This window comes from Prunus dulcis, chromosome 3 (assembly GCF_902201215.1).
Source record: "Prunus dulcis chromosome 3, ALMONDv2, whole genome shotgun sequence".
Classification (NCBI taxonomy): Eukaryota; Viridiplantae; Streptophyta; class Magnoliopsida; order Rosales; family Rosaceae; genus Prunus; species Prunus dulcis.
Window position 1 is genome coordinate 22,149,347 of NC_047652.1, and position 15,248 is coordinate 22,164,594.

Here is a 15,248-nt window from a genome sequence, read left to right on the forward strand (position 1 = left end):
GGATATGTATTTCCACGAGATGATTCGTGTTCTTACCCACACTTGATAATTTATCTTCTTCAAAAACACATGGGGCTCACAAAAAATTTGGCCTAGGCCAAAGCTGGGCTACATGTGGCCCAGTTGGAGGGCTAAAAGGCCAAATGTAGCCCTCCAAATTTAGTCAAAATTTTGTTTAGCCCATGACTGGAAATGAGTTTTACATTATTTTAGGGATATATTTGGGATATAGCCCATTGCTAGAGATGGCCTAATATGCTATGCACTCACTTAGTTATTTGTGTCCTAAATGAATATGTGCAAGTGACATGAGAAGTGAGATATATAGAGTAAATATTTACTTCATTAATTATATATTTTTTGGGTGAAGTTTGTGATCCTTAGAGCACTTCCAGCGGTTAGATGTGGTCTGAGTAGGAGAGGGCCTAAGCCCCAAGCAGAGGTTCTAGTGCGCAAATGCAGTCCGGCAGCTGGTTGGCTCCACAAACTTAGGCAGGCCCAAAGGCAAGAATAGCTTGGGCTGTTGCTTGGGTTTGCTGACGTTAGCGATGACGTTAGCAACGAAAATTTTTTATTAAAAAAATTAACATTTTAAAAATAAAAATAAATACTTAGTCATATTCTTCAGTTCCCACACCAAAATTGTATACAAATTCCTCTCCTCATATCTCATGTGAATAATGGTTGCCAAGCCTTTTGCAAGGACTGCCACTATTCACGTGAATAATAACAGCCCTTGCTCTTTGCCATGACAAATGAGTGAAAATGCTCTTACTATTTTTGGTATCGTTTTATAACAGTAGAGATCAACTGAGTATTAATATTCATAATTAGCACTTGCATAATGCATATGAGAATTTGATACGATTTTCTTGGGAATTAAGTAGAATATATAGGTTCAGCTTGTGTTAAAAGGCAACCACAGCATGCCAAGTAGTAGAAGAAGAAGAAGTACCTGCTGCGTCTCTCTCTGTTTTCTCTGGTGACTGCCCTGAAACATAGGAGTTGTGGCTGAAAATTCAAAGGGGGTGAACGTGGCAAGAGGCCATTGGTGAATAAAATTCAGTGACATAGTTTATGAAGTAGAGAGGATCAGTATCCTATGATGATCACATGGTGTTGCGTATTGCGACATGTACATGAAGGGCCCACATTGTTGGCTCCAAAACAAACACATTTCTCCAAGCCCACTTGAATTCAAACCCCAACTTGGGAGCACACACACAACAAGTCTATGCCCTCTTTCTCTCTCTCTCTCTCTCTCTCTCTCGCTTAAAATACCAGGTCTAGTACACTACTTTCTCCAACGCAATTGTCTTCTGCACATCCAACATCGCTGTCTAAGTTATTGTACGCCTTCTCTCTCTGCTCGTTTTCCCTTGTGGTCCTTCCTCTCTTTACATCTCTCTTTTCGCTGTCTGGGGTTATAAATTCATATATCTTATTTATTATATATATATATATATAGGACTTGTAGTACTTGGTCTTTCTGCTACTAGCTCCTCTTCTTCTTCTTCTTCTTCTCCTCCTTTTGATCTACTTCTTCTCCTTCTTTTTCCTCCTCTCGAGTACTTTTTCCTCACAAATTGGCTCTTGCGTACGTGGCCACTTACCTCTTTTAGGTTAATATTTCTCCTTCCCAGCTAGCTATATATGTATATATATTAATATTAATATATAAAGCCCCGTAGCCAGTCTGATCATCGATCTCTAAAACCAGCTGTAGCTAACAGTGTAGATATATAGCTAGAGATCATGTCTAGCAGAAGGTCGAGGCAGTCTGGAACTCCAACGATCAAAGATGACCAAATCATTGAACTTGTCTCCAAATTGCGCCAACTGGTTCCTGAGATTCGTGATAGGCGCTCCGACAAGGTAACTAAACTACTCTTTCTCTCATATATCATATATCTTTTAGAATACAATAAATGAGTGAGTAATTATGAGAAGTGCATGCCTTTTGTAGAATGCGATTAACAGTTTCATATATATATATATATATATATCATATATCATATATAATTGGGGTTAAAAATTTCTAACAACCCAAGTGCAGGTAGATGGAAACTGTGGGGAAGAAATAATAATAACTTTAGGGTATATCATGGTAAATGCACCACATGCACTTTGTAATATTGTAGTCAATTTGGACTGTTCGAGTAGTCTAAACTTGACCCGGACATCAAGGACTTGTTACATTTTCCATAGGACCTAGACAAAATATATAGGTTTCTTATTGACCAAAATATACTAAACAATGTCATGGTTGGAGTTGGAGTTGGACCGTTTACCACTAAACCTCATTATGTGTCATGTGGCATGTGTGGTCATATATATATGTAGAAGGTGAAGAATTTATTAAGCTATATGTATCGTATAGTTCAAGGAGATAGTTGAGAGTTCGTAATAATTTGTGAAAAGTTTGTTGTAGAAATATTAGAAAGCCAGTAGTTGTGGCGCTAATTGAGATCTGACTTTTGATTGATATCATGTCGTGCAAGCTCTGCAGGTATCAGCATCTAAGGTCCTACAAGAGACTTGCAGCTACATCAGAAACTTACACAGAGAGGTTGACGACCTAAGTGAGCGGCTCTCTCAACTACTCTCGACAATTGATGCTGATAGCCCGGAGGCCGCCATAATTAGGAGCTTGATTACGCAGTAGATGATCAGCTACATGATGATCATCAGACCCTTAATTATATATTTATATATAATTGTGTTTTGATGATGAATTTATATAGTTAAATTGTGTTCATCTAGGTTATCTGGTCACCCGATTATTAAACAAGGCCAGTTAGCCAGGGTACTCAGCAGTATTGTATGTATTTAAAGATGTCCTGTCCTGTCCTGTCCTGTGTTGTTAATTAGAGCGAGGGCCTAGTAATATGTATTCAAGTTTGTTTAATAAATTAAGGAGGACTTGGACTACTATAGCAAGTCTTTATGCACTTGCTAGGCTAGCTTCATTTCATTGAAACTAGAAAATTATATCTGCAATAATCTCTTTCTTGCACAGTACACTTATCCCACTTACCCACTTGGGTTAAACCATTTGCATGGAATATTATTACTTAGCTTGCCAGTTTTAATATCATAAACCAACATTTTTCTTGACCGTGACACAGGGAGATCAAAGTGGCCAAACCAACAAGTCACAAAATGTCAGCACAACAGCCACCAAATACTCACGTGAAAATAATTATTATAGGGCCAGCGATTCGAACTATGCAGAGTGGATTTGGATGTGCAGATTAAATTAGGGCTGCAAATCATCTTGGTTAATTGGCATACAAACTCTAGCTAGCTAGTCTCTAGAAAGAAAGAAAAAAAGTATGTGGATCGATATCGAATATATTATCTTATCCTCATACGTACGTATCTTAATAATCTAGATTGGATATTGTCAATGGGATCATACCATATATACCATAATAAAAAAGTATGTTTGGCCTAAAAGATCAGTGGGTCTCATATTCGAAACCCTTAAACTCCCGTTTCTGTTTGTATGAATAAGGCATCTATCTACGTCCTCATCATAAGGGATTCCGTAAGGTATTTTTCTCATGAGGTTTGTCGACATGTGTTTGTGTGAGGACGAAAACAACTTTATATATATGCCATACGGTCGCATTGCCTTCCAAAAAGTCCCTTGTCGAATTATGTACAACGTCAACATGACTTACAGTTACAGCTGATATGGTGGCATTGCCTTCCAAAAAGAATCTTGCCCACATGCCCATGCAGCTAGCATTCTCGTTCACCAGTCCGTATGAACATGTACTGCCCAGGATAAATATACATATATGTATATGCAGTCTCGTAACAATTTTATTTGAGAGGCATCCTTATTAACGATGCATAATAACGCTCACATCTTTGACTATGAGGATTTTTGACAAAAACCTAATTTTTCACATGAACCACATCGATCCATCTATAGGGATCGACCTAACCTATGTCAAAGTTGGGCAGGACAGTAGTATAAACTGGGAGTAAATTTACCTCATGAATTTGTATCCTTTCGTTTCCCCGGAAAACTTTATATCCTTAGAACATGGACTAGCTATAGCTAGTTATTTGTATTGGACCACTCATTATGTTAGGCAATCAACTCTATGGATGACCACTCTTTTTCTTTTTGCTTCTTTTGCCATCCAAAATAACTTCCGTCTCCACATATGAATGTTACAGTTCATACCAGAGTTCCACATGCATAGATGCATCTATATTTTCCTACTTGTTATGCATTTAGTCAAGCAATAGGCCCCAAGTGTAAAGTGGTACCACAAGAACTTGAATCCAGGACCATTTAGAAGCATGCAAGAGGCATGAGCTAACAACCATTGCTTACACCCTGATAAGGTCAATATATCTGAAAAGGAAATATATATATGACTTTGACCATTCATCGAAGGGAGTCGTCTAGAAACTGTTAGCTGTAAGATGACAAATATATACAGTATATGTCAGATGCAGATGTGGATGATTAGGAGAGGGTTTAAAGGATATTTCCCTCGCTCAACAAACATGATGAAGACACTAATTAAATCAACCTGCAAAGGTTGTCAACGTTAAAAGGAACATTTATGAAATCCATCGAGGAGATTGTCTTTATACTTACGCAACATCCCATTACTTAATTCAAATTATTCACAAAACCAAGGAACTAGTTTTGTTTGATTGCTAACAAACAAAGGAAGAAAAAAATATCGCAAGAAAAACTTGGAATGTACGTACAGAACTCGGCTTAGTTATATAATTGGGAAGGCGTATGCATCGTCTATTTAAGTTAATGAGAAGTCATTATGCATGTGATCATGACTATATATTCATATTCATATTCGTCAAACCATCGACCTCTCTCAGAGACGCCTCAAATTCTCGTGGAAAGCTCAACTAGAATTCTCCCTTCTCCACATCACATTAACCCCAGACCATCACCATCACCATCAACTAGATACATCACGAAGCACGATCATAGTGTGCATTGCAAGTCATGAGTCCACATATGAGCATGTTACGCAGTTTCTTATCTTGTTCAAATTGTTTTCTCCGTCTACTGTTTTTGATGTTTAACGGGCCAACATATGTATCCACAACAAGTTACTAAAAATATACCAAATTAACTCATTATAAAGGTATATCGTCCCATGTAAGCAAGGGCGGAGCCAGGGGTGCCTAGGGTGAGCTCCAGTACTGCTCTGTTTTTTTTCAAAATGGGCCTATATGTGCATTGGTCCATTAAGTACGATCAAAACTTTGACCAAAGAAATAAATAAATAAAAACAAGCCCAAAACATTGTCTTCCTCCCTTCCTCTCAAAAATGGGTTCCTCCTTCCTTCCCCTTTCTCTTTTCTCTTTTGTTTCTTCTATCATTTTTGTCTTCTCTCTCATTTTTCTTCTTTTCTTTCTCTTTCTTCTCTCTCCTTTCTTTTTTCTTTTTATTTATTCTCTCTCTTTTCTTGTTTATATATTACTAATGATATATGTTTTATTTATGGTTCTCACTGTATTAATTAGCATACCCAAAAAAATAATTTGGTTTTCATTGTTTAAATAGATCTTTCATACCAAATTTGTTTTTAAGCACAATCCTATAAAAATTCATGATTCCGCCATTGTATGTAAGTTGAACCACCTCCAACTAAGTAGGGATAATTACCACTAGACCAACAACTAATTGACGTTGGTGTTATATGTTTGCTTGTCATCTAAGAACTTTGGGGAAAAAAAAAAAAAAACATCATAATGAGTATGACACATAAACATAAGAAATAGCTCAACAATGTTTAGTGCGCGCCTTAATTTCTGATATTTAAGACTTTCTAAAATCACACCATTTTTAATTTTGCGGGGCATGTATGAAAAAGTTATAATTTCGCGGGGCTTTTCACTAATTTTGTCTTCTGAGTGTTTAGGCGGTTGGACCTTAACCAATACGCCACCGTTCTACTGAATCATTTCATTTGTGCAGCAACCTTTACCTGTTTTTGTTATTTATTTTCATTATTATTATTTTTTTAAAGGACCCTTTTACCTTTATGATTATCCTCATCCTAACTGAAAACTAGATTCCCCGCCACTCGGATCATAGAAATCTCCGACGGCGGCTTAAAGGGATAAGCCCCACGCCACGCTCCTCCAACGACAGTTCAAAACCACGCTCTTCTTCTTCTTCATTGGAGCTTCTAACGCTCTCAAAATTCGACAACAGGTATGCAAACTGTAATATTTCTCAAGTTCACAAACTTTTCTATCTGGGTTTTTCAGTTCACTTAGTTCCCATTATCAAATTAGCTTCAAATTCGTTTATTTTTTTTCCAAATTATCAATGACTGAATCATCAAGTGGCTTTGACTTGGTTAATCGCGCCAATTAATCAAAAGACATTAGCACTGTGTCTAAAGTTTGTCACTTTCCCACTATCTTTGGCTTTCTTTGATGCTTATAATACAAGTTGACATTGGTTCTTAGGAATTTGTAGGAGACTGTGTTTCTATGATGGTTCTGAGGTGAAAAATCCTCTCTTTCTTTGTTTCAGAATTATAATCCGAAATTGTGCATATTAATGCTGCGTTAATTGATGCGCAGAACATGCTGTTTTATAGCCACTTAATGCAGGGCCTCTTATAAGAGTGGCTGAGAATCATGCAGGGAAACTGCATAATTGCCTTGGAATGTATCTGACTTTAGATGGGTTTCAAGTTTTTAACTTTTATTTTAAGGGTGATGTATTCAAGTTATCATTGGATTGGAATTAAACTTCATGGTTTCACTAGATGTTAGAAGAAGCATCCAATTGTCTTTTCTTCTGTTTTTTCCTTTTAATTTGATGTAGGGACCACTGAGGGTTATGGGCCTATGGCGTATGGATGATCCTTACATGTGCAATGCAAGCAAAGCTTGTTCGAACATGATAATGCCTTCTATCTATTTCTGATATTTTCCTTATCCCTTTCGTTTAGTCCTCAAACCTTACTATGAAATGCTATTATGATTCCAACCAAAACGAACCAAATGATTCTTAGATGACCATTTATGTTTATAAGCCGGTTTTTAGTATCCTCTCAATCCAGTTTTTTATTCCCAGGGTTTCAGGAAAATGTACCCTGGTGGTTACACTGCTGAAGTTACAAGCTTATCCCCTAAAGCTACTGAGCAAGATGTTTATGACTTTTTCAGTCATTGTGGTGCAGTTGAGCATGTTGAAGTCATCAGGTATAGAATTCTTCTTCCCTTGCTTTTAATTACTGACAATGATTCCATTGTTCTGTTTTTTATTTTGCACTGAATCTGGAAAGTGATTGTTTAGTGATGATTATATATGGGGTTTGTCCACCATAAACTCATTGAGTTGGTCAGAAGGAGAAGGTCAAAAGGAAAAATGCCTTTTGTGAAGCCTCTTTAACTTTTTTTAATCTAGAATTAAGTAATTAAAGAAATAGAAGTCAGCATCATAAACAATGGTATATAATTTCGGTTTTCCACAAGTTTAGAAGTCATCATTTTGGCTATCAGGTGTGCTCATTGCTGTGTTTTCTGTGAACGGAATCTTCATATTCATAATGGCCTCACCATAGCAATGGGATCATAAACTTTAGTTTGCATGAACAACAGTGGAATTACTTTTAGTAATTCAGTCAATTCCCATTTGATAACTGACTGCTCTCGCTAAAAAAAAAAAACATGCTTGTGAAGAAAAGAACAAAGGAAAAATTTGAGCATCTGTCATGAGAAATCTTCAAAACTGAGACAACAGGTCCTAAAGATCGAATATGATAAGTCATATGCTTCCATGAGTTGTACAATATTTCACCCGATTCATTCATTCCTTTGAAATTTCTTAATGAATGTGTATTTGATTGGGAGAATGCTTTTGTTGTTGGGAACAGATCTGGTGAATATGCCTGCACTGCATATGTGACATTCAGAGATGCATTTGCTCTACAAACTGCTGTGATGCTCAGCGTAAGATGCGTTCCCTGAATTATGATAAATGGTGATTCATAACTTTTGACTGCTTTTGCTTTAACAAAATGATCACTTTTTCATATGGAGTTGAAATGCCTTGTCTGAACTAAATCCAAGGATGAACCTTAGTCCCAGAATGCCCCGGATGTTTGACATTGTTTGTTCACTAATTTCTCTTTCCGTCCTTGTTTCGAAATTCCAGGGAGCTAGCATTGTAGACCAATGTGTATCCATAACACGCTGGGGAAGTTATATTGATGAATCTGATCCTTGGAACAATCCATACAACCCTGAAGGCAACACTAGCTCAATGGTATGCAACCTACTACTTGGATTGGATTGGTTGAAGGTTAATTACAGTACAAGCTTACACAACTAGAAGTTAGAAAGACGGTAATATAGAAAATTTGGATCAAATGTGCAAAGGGTCGGCCCAAAGGTAAGCAAAGCCTTGTCTTGGGCCCCCTTCAGACAATTGAACAAAGGCTTAAACTCTACTAAAATATCAGTAAAATTCTTATCCAGGCCCAAATAAGGCGAAAAGAAAAAACAACCGTTATTTTTCCAAAAATTTACTTTCAGAAAAATTAGAAGCTCTAACGTGATTTCAATTAAGAGATTGTGTGGGTGGGGGTGAGATTAAGGGTGACTTTGGAAAATTTTGAATGTTATGTACCACTTAATTATCCAAACCTGGCTTAATTATCAAATTGACTGTCTCAATTGCTAGTCAAACTTTTCATTGTTTCTTAAATCTTGTATAACATTATCAGGCTTTTCACACAAGTGAGTTCGTTTCTACTCCTGGAGAAGCAATAACAGTTGCTCAGGAAGTTGTCAAAACAATGGTAGCCAAGGGATATGTTTTGGGCAAGGACGCATTAACAAAGGCCAAAGCTTTCGACGAGTCCCATCAAGTCTCAGCTACTGCAGCAGCCAAGGTTTATGAGCTAAGCAATAGAATTGGGCTCACTGAGAAAATCAATGCAGGCATGGAAGTTGTTAAATCCACAGACGAGAAGTTCCATGTTTCTGATATCACCAGATCGGCCGCAACTGTTGCTGGAACAGCAGCAGTGGTAGCAGCCACAGTTGCTGGGGAAGCAGCTGTGGCAGCAGGAAGCGCTCTAGTCAATAGCAGCTTCTTTGCCAAGGGAGCTCTGTGGGTTTCAGATGCATTGACTCGTGCAAGCAAAGCTGCAGCTGATTTGGGTTCTCATACCAGTAAATAACCAACGTTCACATTTGTCTTGTCTATTTTATGTCTTTGCTGGGGAAGCAGCTGTGGCAGCAGGAAGCGCTCTAGTCAATAGCAGCTTCTTTGCCAAGGGAGCTCTGTGGGTTTCAGATGCATTGACTCGTGCAAGCAAAGCTGCAGCTGATTTGGGTTCTCATACCAGTAAATAACCAACGTTCACATTTGTCTTGTCTATTTTATGTCCTAGAAATTTTCTTTGCAAATAAATAGGCTTTGAAGTAAATTGTGATCTAATAGATGGCCTTTCAAAATGGTTTAGAAACAATCTTGCTGGTTTTTCTTTTGACCATGTTATCTGCTTTGACCATATCATCTCATTGACCAGTCTTGGAAGGCAAGCATTCCCTGGATGATCAGCAACTATGGCTTGACTCTCATTTGAACAACCAGAATGTTAATCTTTCAACCATAAAACAAAGACAATGGTTGTTACTTTCATAATTAAGGTTTAAGCTTCACAACTCCCACTGCCTGCCTCCCATTAACTAACTTCTAATTTCTTTATTTGTTTTATTAATAGTGCCGTTCTTCACCTGCCAACCGATCAGTATATACTTATTCGGCAAGCCCAAGTCTTTGCTTCCCAACGACCCCGTAATGTTCTAAAGTTGACATTATGTTTTTCGGCCGACATCTAAAGCCAACCACCAGTGCCCTGCACATCTTCTAGACTGCTATTTGCTAATTCGTATCTTCAGAAAGCTACCTTTTTGCCTCTTCTTTTGGGTATATGCCTTAATGCTCAGCTCCGAGCACGGCAATAACACTGTTTTGCTTTTAGTTGATAAGATCCCAGCTTTATTTAGAAAGCTACCTTTTATTTCCTTTTCTTTTTTTTGGGGTTTATGCCTTAATTCATGACATGCTCAACTCAATAAGATTGATTAACCGAAGGGTTTTTAGTTGGTGAGATCCTAGCTTTATGCCCATTACTGATTATGAACGCACAAAAGCAGACAAAGCATCCACATGACTTTCTCCTCTACGCTTTGTTTGGTGTTAGGGAAAACGTATATTGTAAAACATGGCGGTGTAAGAGTCCCATCATTGAAATTATATTATACAACTAAAAGGCTGGGAACTGGTTTGCCCTTTTTCATATGGCTATCACTTTCCAGAGAACCAGCCGAATATGTGGCAACCAAAAATATTGATATTGATCCAACAACATTATATGAATAGACTTGAACATCTTTCAGTCTCCCTTTACAAAGAGAGAAAAATAGTGAAGGACAATGTGCTGGATCACACTGTGGATTAGATCAGTTAACCAAGGAAGTGAGTTCATCCCCTTAAATTCAAGTTCGAATCCCCTTTTCGTAATTTAAATTAATGTACGCTTATAACATATAACAGAAAAGAAAAAAAACCCAAGTGGAGTAGACAGAGGGATGGACCACAATTGTGTAAGCCATGTATATGTAATGAACCCAAATGCAACTTTTAGATAATGTCTTTACCCCAAAAAAATTTAATGGGACTGTTTTTTATTCAGCAGTACTACTAATGACATGTTTTCCACAAGAAACAGTTGTTTTCATTGGTCTTTTATCCTTTTCTCTTTCCTTTTGGGCAACACATAGCACATTAATGGCCTCTATGGGTCTATCTCTTTAACAACCCAAATCGATATGATTTGATAAGATGGAGAGTGTCACTTAGCCAATTGTGATTTCTCCGATTTGAATTTGGATACCGAAAAAAACCCATTAGTTTGGATTATGTAGATGTCCCTTTGTGGCACCACCATTTGTCTATGGCACCTTGCCATGATAATATATTCTGCCTAGTATCTTGCTTAATTGGTATGAGCCGTCCTGTCTAAGTCTAATTCATATATAATAAGTTGTCTGCGCCTTGGTTTTTTTTCACCAACTCATCAGCTTCAGGTGACATTTCAAGTCTTTTTTAATCAAAGCTTTAGATAAAGAGGACAATTGTTTATTTGTAGAATCTAATTTCTCAGAAACTTTATTGAAGGAAATAATAATACATTAGTTTGCCTTTTTTTGGGGATGTAAAGTAGGTTTCATGCCCTACTTGTATTTTCCTTGTCAAGACCAAAGACGGTGGATTGACCAGGGCACTATCGAATTTTGTTCACTCGCCGACATTGACCCTGATAATTTCTTTCTTTCTTCACCTAATTTGCTTGGAATGCATCAACATGTTTGATGACCCTTCCCATCTCTGAGATGGTTGAAGCCAACTACTACTATATAGAATACACAACACAACCATAAAATAGTATTGAGTACAAATTATATAATCAGTCAACAACATACTTGAATTTCATACCAAACTAACACTTCTTTCTTCTATAATATATGTACTGTCTACTGTGTCTGTGCACATACATATTACACAGCCGTCCATGTATGGAAAGATGTGCCCGCAGCACTAACAGCCTATCAGTCTAGCACTTTCTGCACTACCCTTAAGAAATTACATTATTTTTCTGCTAAATTAAATGATTTTTTGGGTGTCCTTAACAGACCTAAAGGAAGAAGTTGATGGTCTGCTAGTACTTGTATAGCACGGGAATAACTTTGTTTTGTTAATTCCAATCAATTACGTTCTGTTGCGTATGATAATTTTTTCACATGATAGATAGTAATTGGTTAGAAATAGCACTCCCGTGACATGCAAATTCTTCTCTTTTTATAGTGACTGTATTGGCATCAAATTTAAGTGTGGCATGCAATTAGAAAACAAGGTTTTCAAAGATTATGGTGGTGTGTGCATACAACAACTGAAAGAAGAACAAATAGCTGAGAATACAGGGCATTTCATATGTGCTCTTCAAATTCTTGTAGAGGATATATAGTATTACAATACAAGGCTTTCTCATTTGTTTTCTTCTTTGGAAACAAAACTAATGGAAATTATACAGCCTTCATAGAGGTTGAGGGGACCTGCTTCTGCCTGCTTGAAACATTATTCACTGTTTCCTATTGCAGTTTTTTTTTTCTCTCATGAAATGGAATGTACCAAAACTCTATACTGTACAACAAACAACTCACCAAGAAAGAAACCCAAAAGAAGCACAACAAAAGGGTCAAAACTAAGTACCTGTGTTTAGGCCACAGAAAACTAATAGCAACATATTGGACAACGGATTAGGCCATTTTCATTACAATCTGGGCACCGTTGGAACCCCGACTCACCCTCCTCTGCTTCTTCCTCCTCTTCTTCTTCATCTTCTTCGTCACGATCAGCATCTTCATAATATATTTTACAGCTCCCTGAACATGTTTCACATGGCACAAACCTTATATCCCCACAAGCATCACAAACTCCAGCACCTCCAGCGCCGCCACCATCCAATCTTTCACAAGATTCAAGCAACTTCTCGAGCTTCCCATCTTCGTGCAATTGCCGAATTTCATCAGCTCCACCAATGTACTTGTTTCCCAGAAACACTCTGGGCAGGGTAACCCCACTGAACCCATCTTTCAAAAGCTCCTTCAGCTCCTCCTTAAACCCCGAATGCATCGAAACGTCTCGCTCATCGACCCGGACCCCTACGCCCTTCAATATCACCCTCACATGGCAACAGTCCTCGTACGTCTTCCTTACACCTCGGAGGCTCGTGAAGTACAATACAACCCTGTCCCTGTCCTTGTTGTCCTTTACCTTGCCACAAGGTACTGCATCACATTCGTACTCTGTAACAACGCCATTGCAGGCCAAAGCCGGCTGCTTTTGGACACCCAACTGTGAAAAATGAAAAGGGTCGTCGTCGGATTTGAGCTCCGATAACGATTTTCTGAACGCGGAAATGACTTCGGGATCAAAGTCAGAGATCAAGGAATTGGAATTCACACGATCGTCTTCTGTGAAATGAAGCCACATGGGCTTAGGTGACACGGTACCGTTTTCGTGTAGCTTTGATTTGGGGCGATCAGCGGGGGAAATGGGCACTGGACTTGGGCTCCTAACAACATCAAAAGAGAAGCTCCGAAGGTGATGAGCTGGTGACCTGAAAGGGCTTATGTCTTCAAGGCCTTCCATTAGCTCCCAAGTATTGATCGTCTCGGGCTCGCCCGGGGGTGTCCTGATTGGTGTCCTGGGTACAATTTTTGGGATTTTCTGATCGATCATATTAGACCATGTCTTCGCTTCGATTAGTCCCATTGAAAATTCCTTTTTGTTGTCCTGCACATTTTCCTTTCCATGTTCATGAGTTTTGTGACCGTTACCAATTATGTTCTCCTTGTCGATGTGATCATTGCCATTAGCAAATCTCTTGGCCTCGAGGTGGTGGTTGCTTTGAAGGGAGGGATCGACCTTGAGAGAGCCCAAGGTGGAGGAGGTGAGGGCAACAACATGGTAGCTATCGCCTTTGGTTTGAGGTGGGTGGTGGACGTGCATTGAGTAGCTTCGGGAAACTGGAGAATAGGGGCTCTGGCAGTGCCGGCATCGTGACTTTTGCTTCGAGTTTGCGCAACCCATCACCCCAAAACGCAAAACCCACCAATTTGATTCAAACAAAGAGACTTTGATCAAACAATCAAAAGGGTATTTTGATATGGGATTTGGGAATCGGAATAAAAGAACATTCTTGGGTTGTTTTGATGAGTTTGAAGATCCAATGAATTGGGAAATTGTTGGGTTAGGAATCTTTCTTCTTGTTCATGCATTTATTTTAGTAACGAGGGAGACAGAGACAAAGACAGGGGTAAACGAAAGCGTTGAAACTCACATTAATGAGGCAGAGAGCTCGAAACTGCGCAAACCCAGTTGGGGGATTGGCTTGAATTAATTATCATCAACGACGTCAAGGAGACCATCAAGGAGCCAATCTGCAAAAGGCCTTGCGAGAAAACGACAAAGGAAGGAAGGCTGAGAAGAAGACGAAGGAGCGGATTTCAGAGGTCCTGGAATTTGCAGTCCGTGAGGCAGAGGCCAACGAATTGAAATTCAATAACAAAAGGGAATAAAGTTGTGAGAAAATACGGAATTTCAATACAAAAGTCAAATAATGAGAGCGAAGACCATTTCTTTATTTCCCACTCTCTGTCTCTCTAGAATGAAAAACTGCAACCGGGGTTGTGGAAGCAAGAACCCACCTTCTCAAAAACAATGTGTAAATATATACGTCTTTTACTTGGTAAATAATTTAAAATAATTACCAGAAAAAACCAATAATATATGTATATATTACAAAATGTAACGTCAACGAAATAGTGTTTGTTTTTTTTGGTGGCTAAACGAAGGAAATAGTAGTTGCATAGTCCACTAGATCATTTAAAAAAGAAAAATGGACAATCAAATAGCGGGATTTATTGCTTGAATGGCTCTAGAAGACTGAAGTCGGACGAGGGTAGCAACATTCGCTGCTAGACTTAGGCTTAGAGTGTGATTTAATTTAAGCGGAGGAATTGTGGTCCCATGTGTTCTTGTAAATTTGAAATTACGATGACTGATATGAAGGATGTAACAATTCCCTCTAATAATAGAGTAATAGAACATAACTTTTGTCAATGGGGGTATAGTCCCATAGGAAATGACTTTGACTTGTAGACTAGTGGTCTCATATTCGAACCTTAACATTTTCTCTTTTTTATAGTTTAGACTATCGTTTGTATAAAATAACAACTTCTCCAAGACCCCCATGGTAGAGGTCGACTCTTTAGCTTAGTCTGATTCGGTTATGCGGATTCTACTTTTTAGCTCTTCTGACTCTGGTGTCGCTGACTATTTTTGCTAATTAGTTTTTCTAATCTCTTATGGACTCTCAAAGAAACAAGATATTGGGAAAACTTCAGTTTTCGTTTTTTAAACCCTAAACCCTAAACCCATATGACTTGGTTTTTTCAAGTTTTATCTCTATTTGATTGTTTTGAGTTTGCAATCTTAATTTAGATGTCTATGCTATAGTTTCTTCGATCTTGCTGATCGTTAGTGGAGGCGCATCTTGTCTTAATATTAATGTTAAATCGCTCTGTTATTGTAATGACCATTTGTGGCTACTGAAATTTTTTTTTTTTTGGTTGAATTATGAATTCAATA

The 15,248-nt window shown here is 38.2% G+C and overlaps 3 protein-coding genes across 4 annotated transcripts; 2 read left to right on the forward strand and 1 right to left on the reverse strand.

Annotated features, from left to right (window-relative positions):
• The first annotated feature begins 1,469 nt into the window (after positions 1-1,469).
• On the forward strand, positions 1,470-2,983 carry LOC117621258 (transcription factor PRE6-like). Its single transcript, XM_034351628.1, has 2 exons — positions 1,470-1,875; positions 2,510-2,983. The coding sequence occupies exons 1-2, from the start codon at positions 1,756-1,758 to the stop codon at positions 2,663-2,665; spliced, it is 276 nt and encodes a 91-aa protein (XP_034207519.1). The 5' UTR covers positions 1,470-1,755; the 3' UTR covers positions 2,666-2,983.
• Positions 2,984-6,012: 3,029 nt separating this feature from the next.
• On the forward strand, positions 6,013-9,527 carry LOC117623480 (binding partner of ACD11 1). Of its 2 annotated transcripts, XM_034354475.1 has the most exons (6): positions 6,013-6,218; positions 7,095-7,222; positions 7,897-7,972; positions 8,178-8,288; positions 8,749-9,148; positions 9,324-9,522. In XM_034354475.1, exons 2-6 carry the CDS (start codon positions 7,107-7,109, stop codon positions 9,380-9,382), a joined length of 762 nt encoding a protein of 253 aa, XP_034210366.1. In that variant the 5' UTR covers positions 6,013-6,218; positions 7,095-7,106; the 3' UTR covers positions 9,383-9,522. The 2 variants fall into 2 exon arrangements, with proteins under 2 accessions (XP_034210366.1, XP_034210364.1); XM_034354473.1 differs by having other exon boundaries at positions 8,749-9,527.
• Positions 9,528-12,055: 2,528 nt separating this feature from the next.
• On the reverse strand, positions 12,056-14,297 carry LOC117620594 (uncharacterized protein At5g39865-like). The gene has a single exon (XM_034350710.1). The coding sequence runs from the start codon at positions 13,686-13,688 to the stop codon at positions 12,327-12,329; it is 1,362 nt and encodes a 453-aa protein (XP_034206601.1). The 5' UTR covers positions 13,689-14,297; the 3' UTR covers positions 12,056-12,326.
• Between the last annotated feature and the right edge of the window lie 951 nt (positions 14,298-15,248).

What these genes read in the sequence shown, in the direction of transcription:
- LOC117621258 (XM_034351628.1), top strand. Translation starts at nt 1,756, where the DNA reads ATGTCTAGCAGAAGGTCGAGGCAGTCTGGAACTCCAACGATCAAAGAT. An exon ending in GTGATAGGCGCTCCGACAAG is followed by an intron (nt 1,876 to 2,509) that starts GTAACTAAACTA and finishes CAAGCTCTGCAG; the next exon opens with GTATCAGCATCTAAGGTCCT.
- LOC117623480 (XM_034354473.1), top strand. Translation starts at nt 7,107, where the DNA reads ATGTACCCTGGTGGTTACACTGCTGAAGTTACAAGCTTATCCCCTAAA. An exon ending in GAGCATGTTGAAGTCATCAG is followed by an intron (nt 7,223 to 7,896) that starts GTATAGAATTCT and finishes TGTTGGGAACAG; the next exon opens with ATCTGGTGAATATGCCTGCA. An exon ending in AAACTGCTGTGATGCTCAGC is followed by an intron (nt 7,973 to 8,177) that starts GTAAGATGCGTT and finishes TCGAAATTCCAG; the next exon opens with GGAGCTAGCATTGTAGACCA.
- LOC117620594 (XM_034350710.1), bottom strand. Translation starts at nt 13,688, where the DNA reads ATGGGTTGCGCAAACTCGAAGCAAAAGTCACGATGCCGGCACTGCCAG.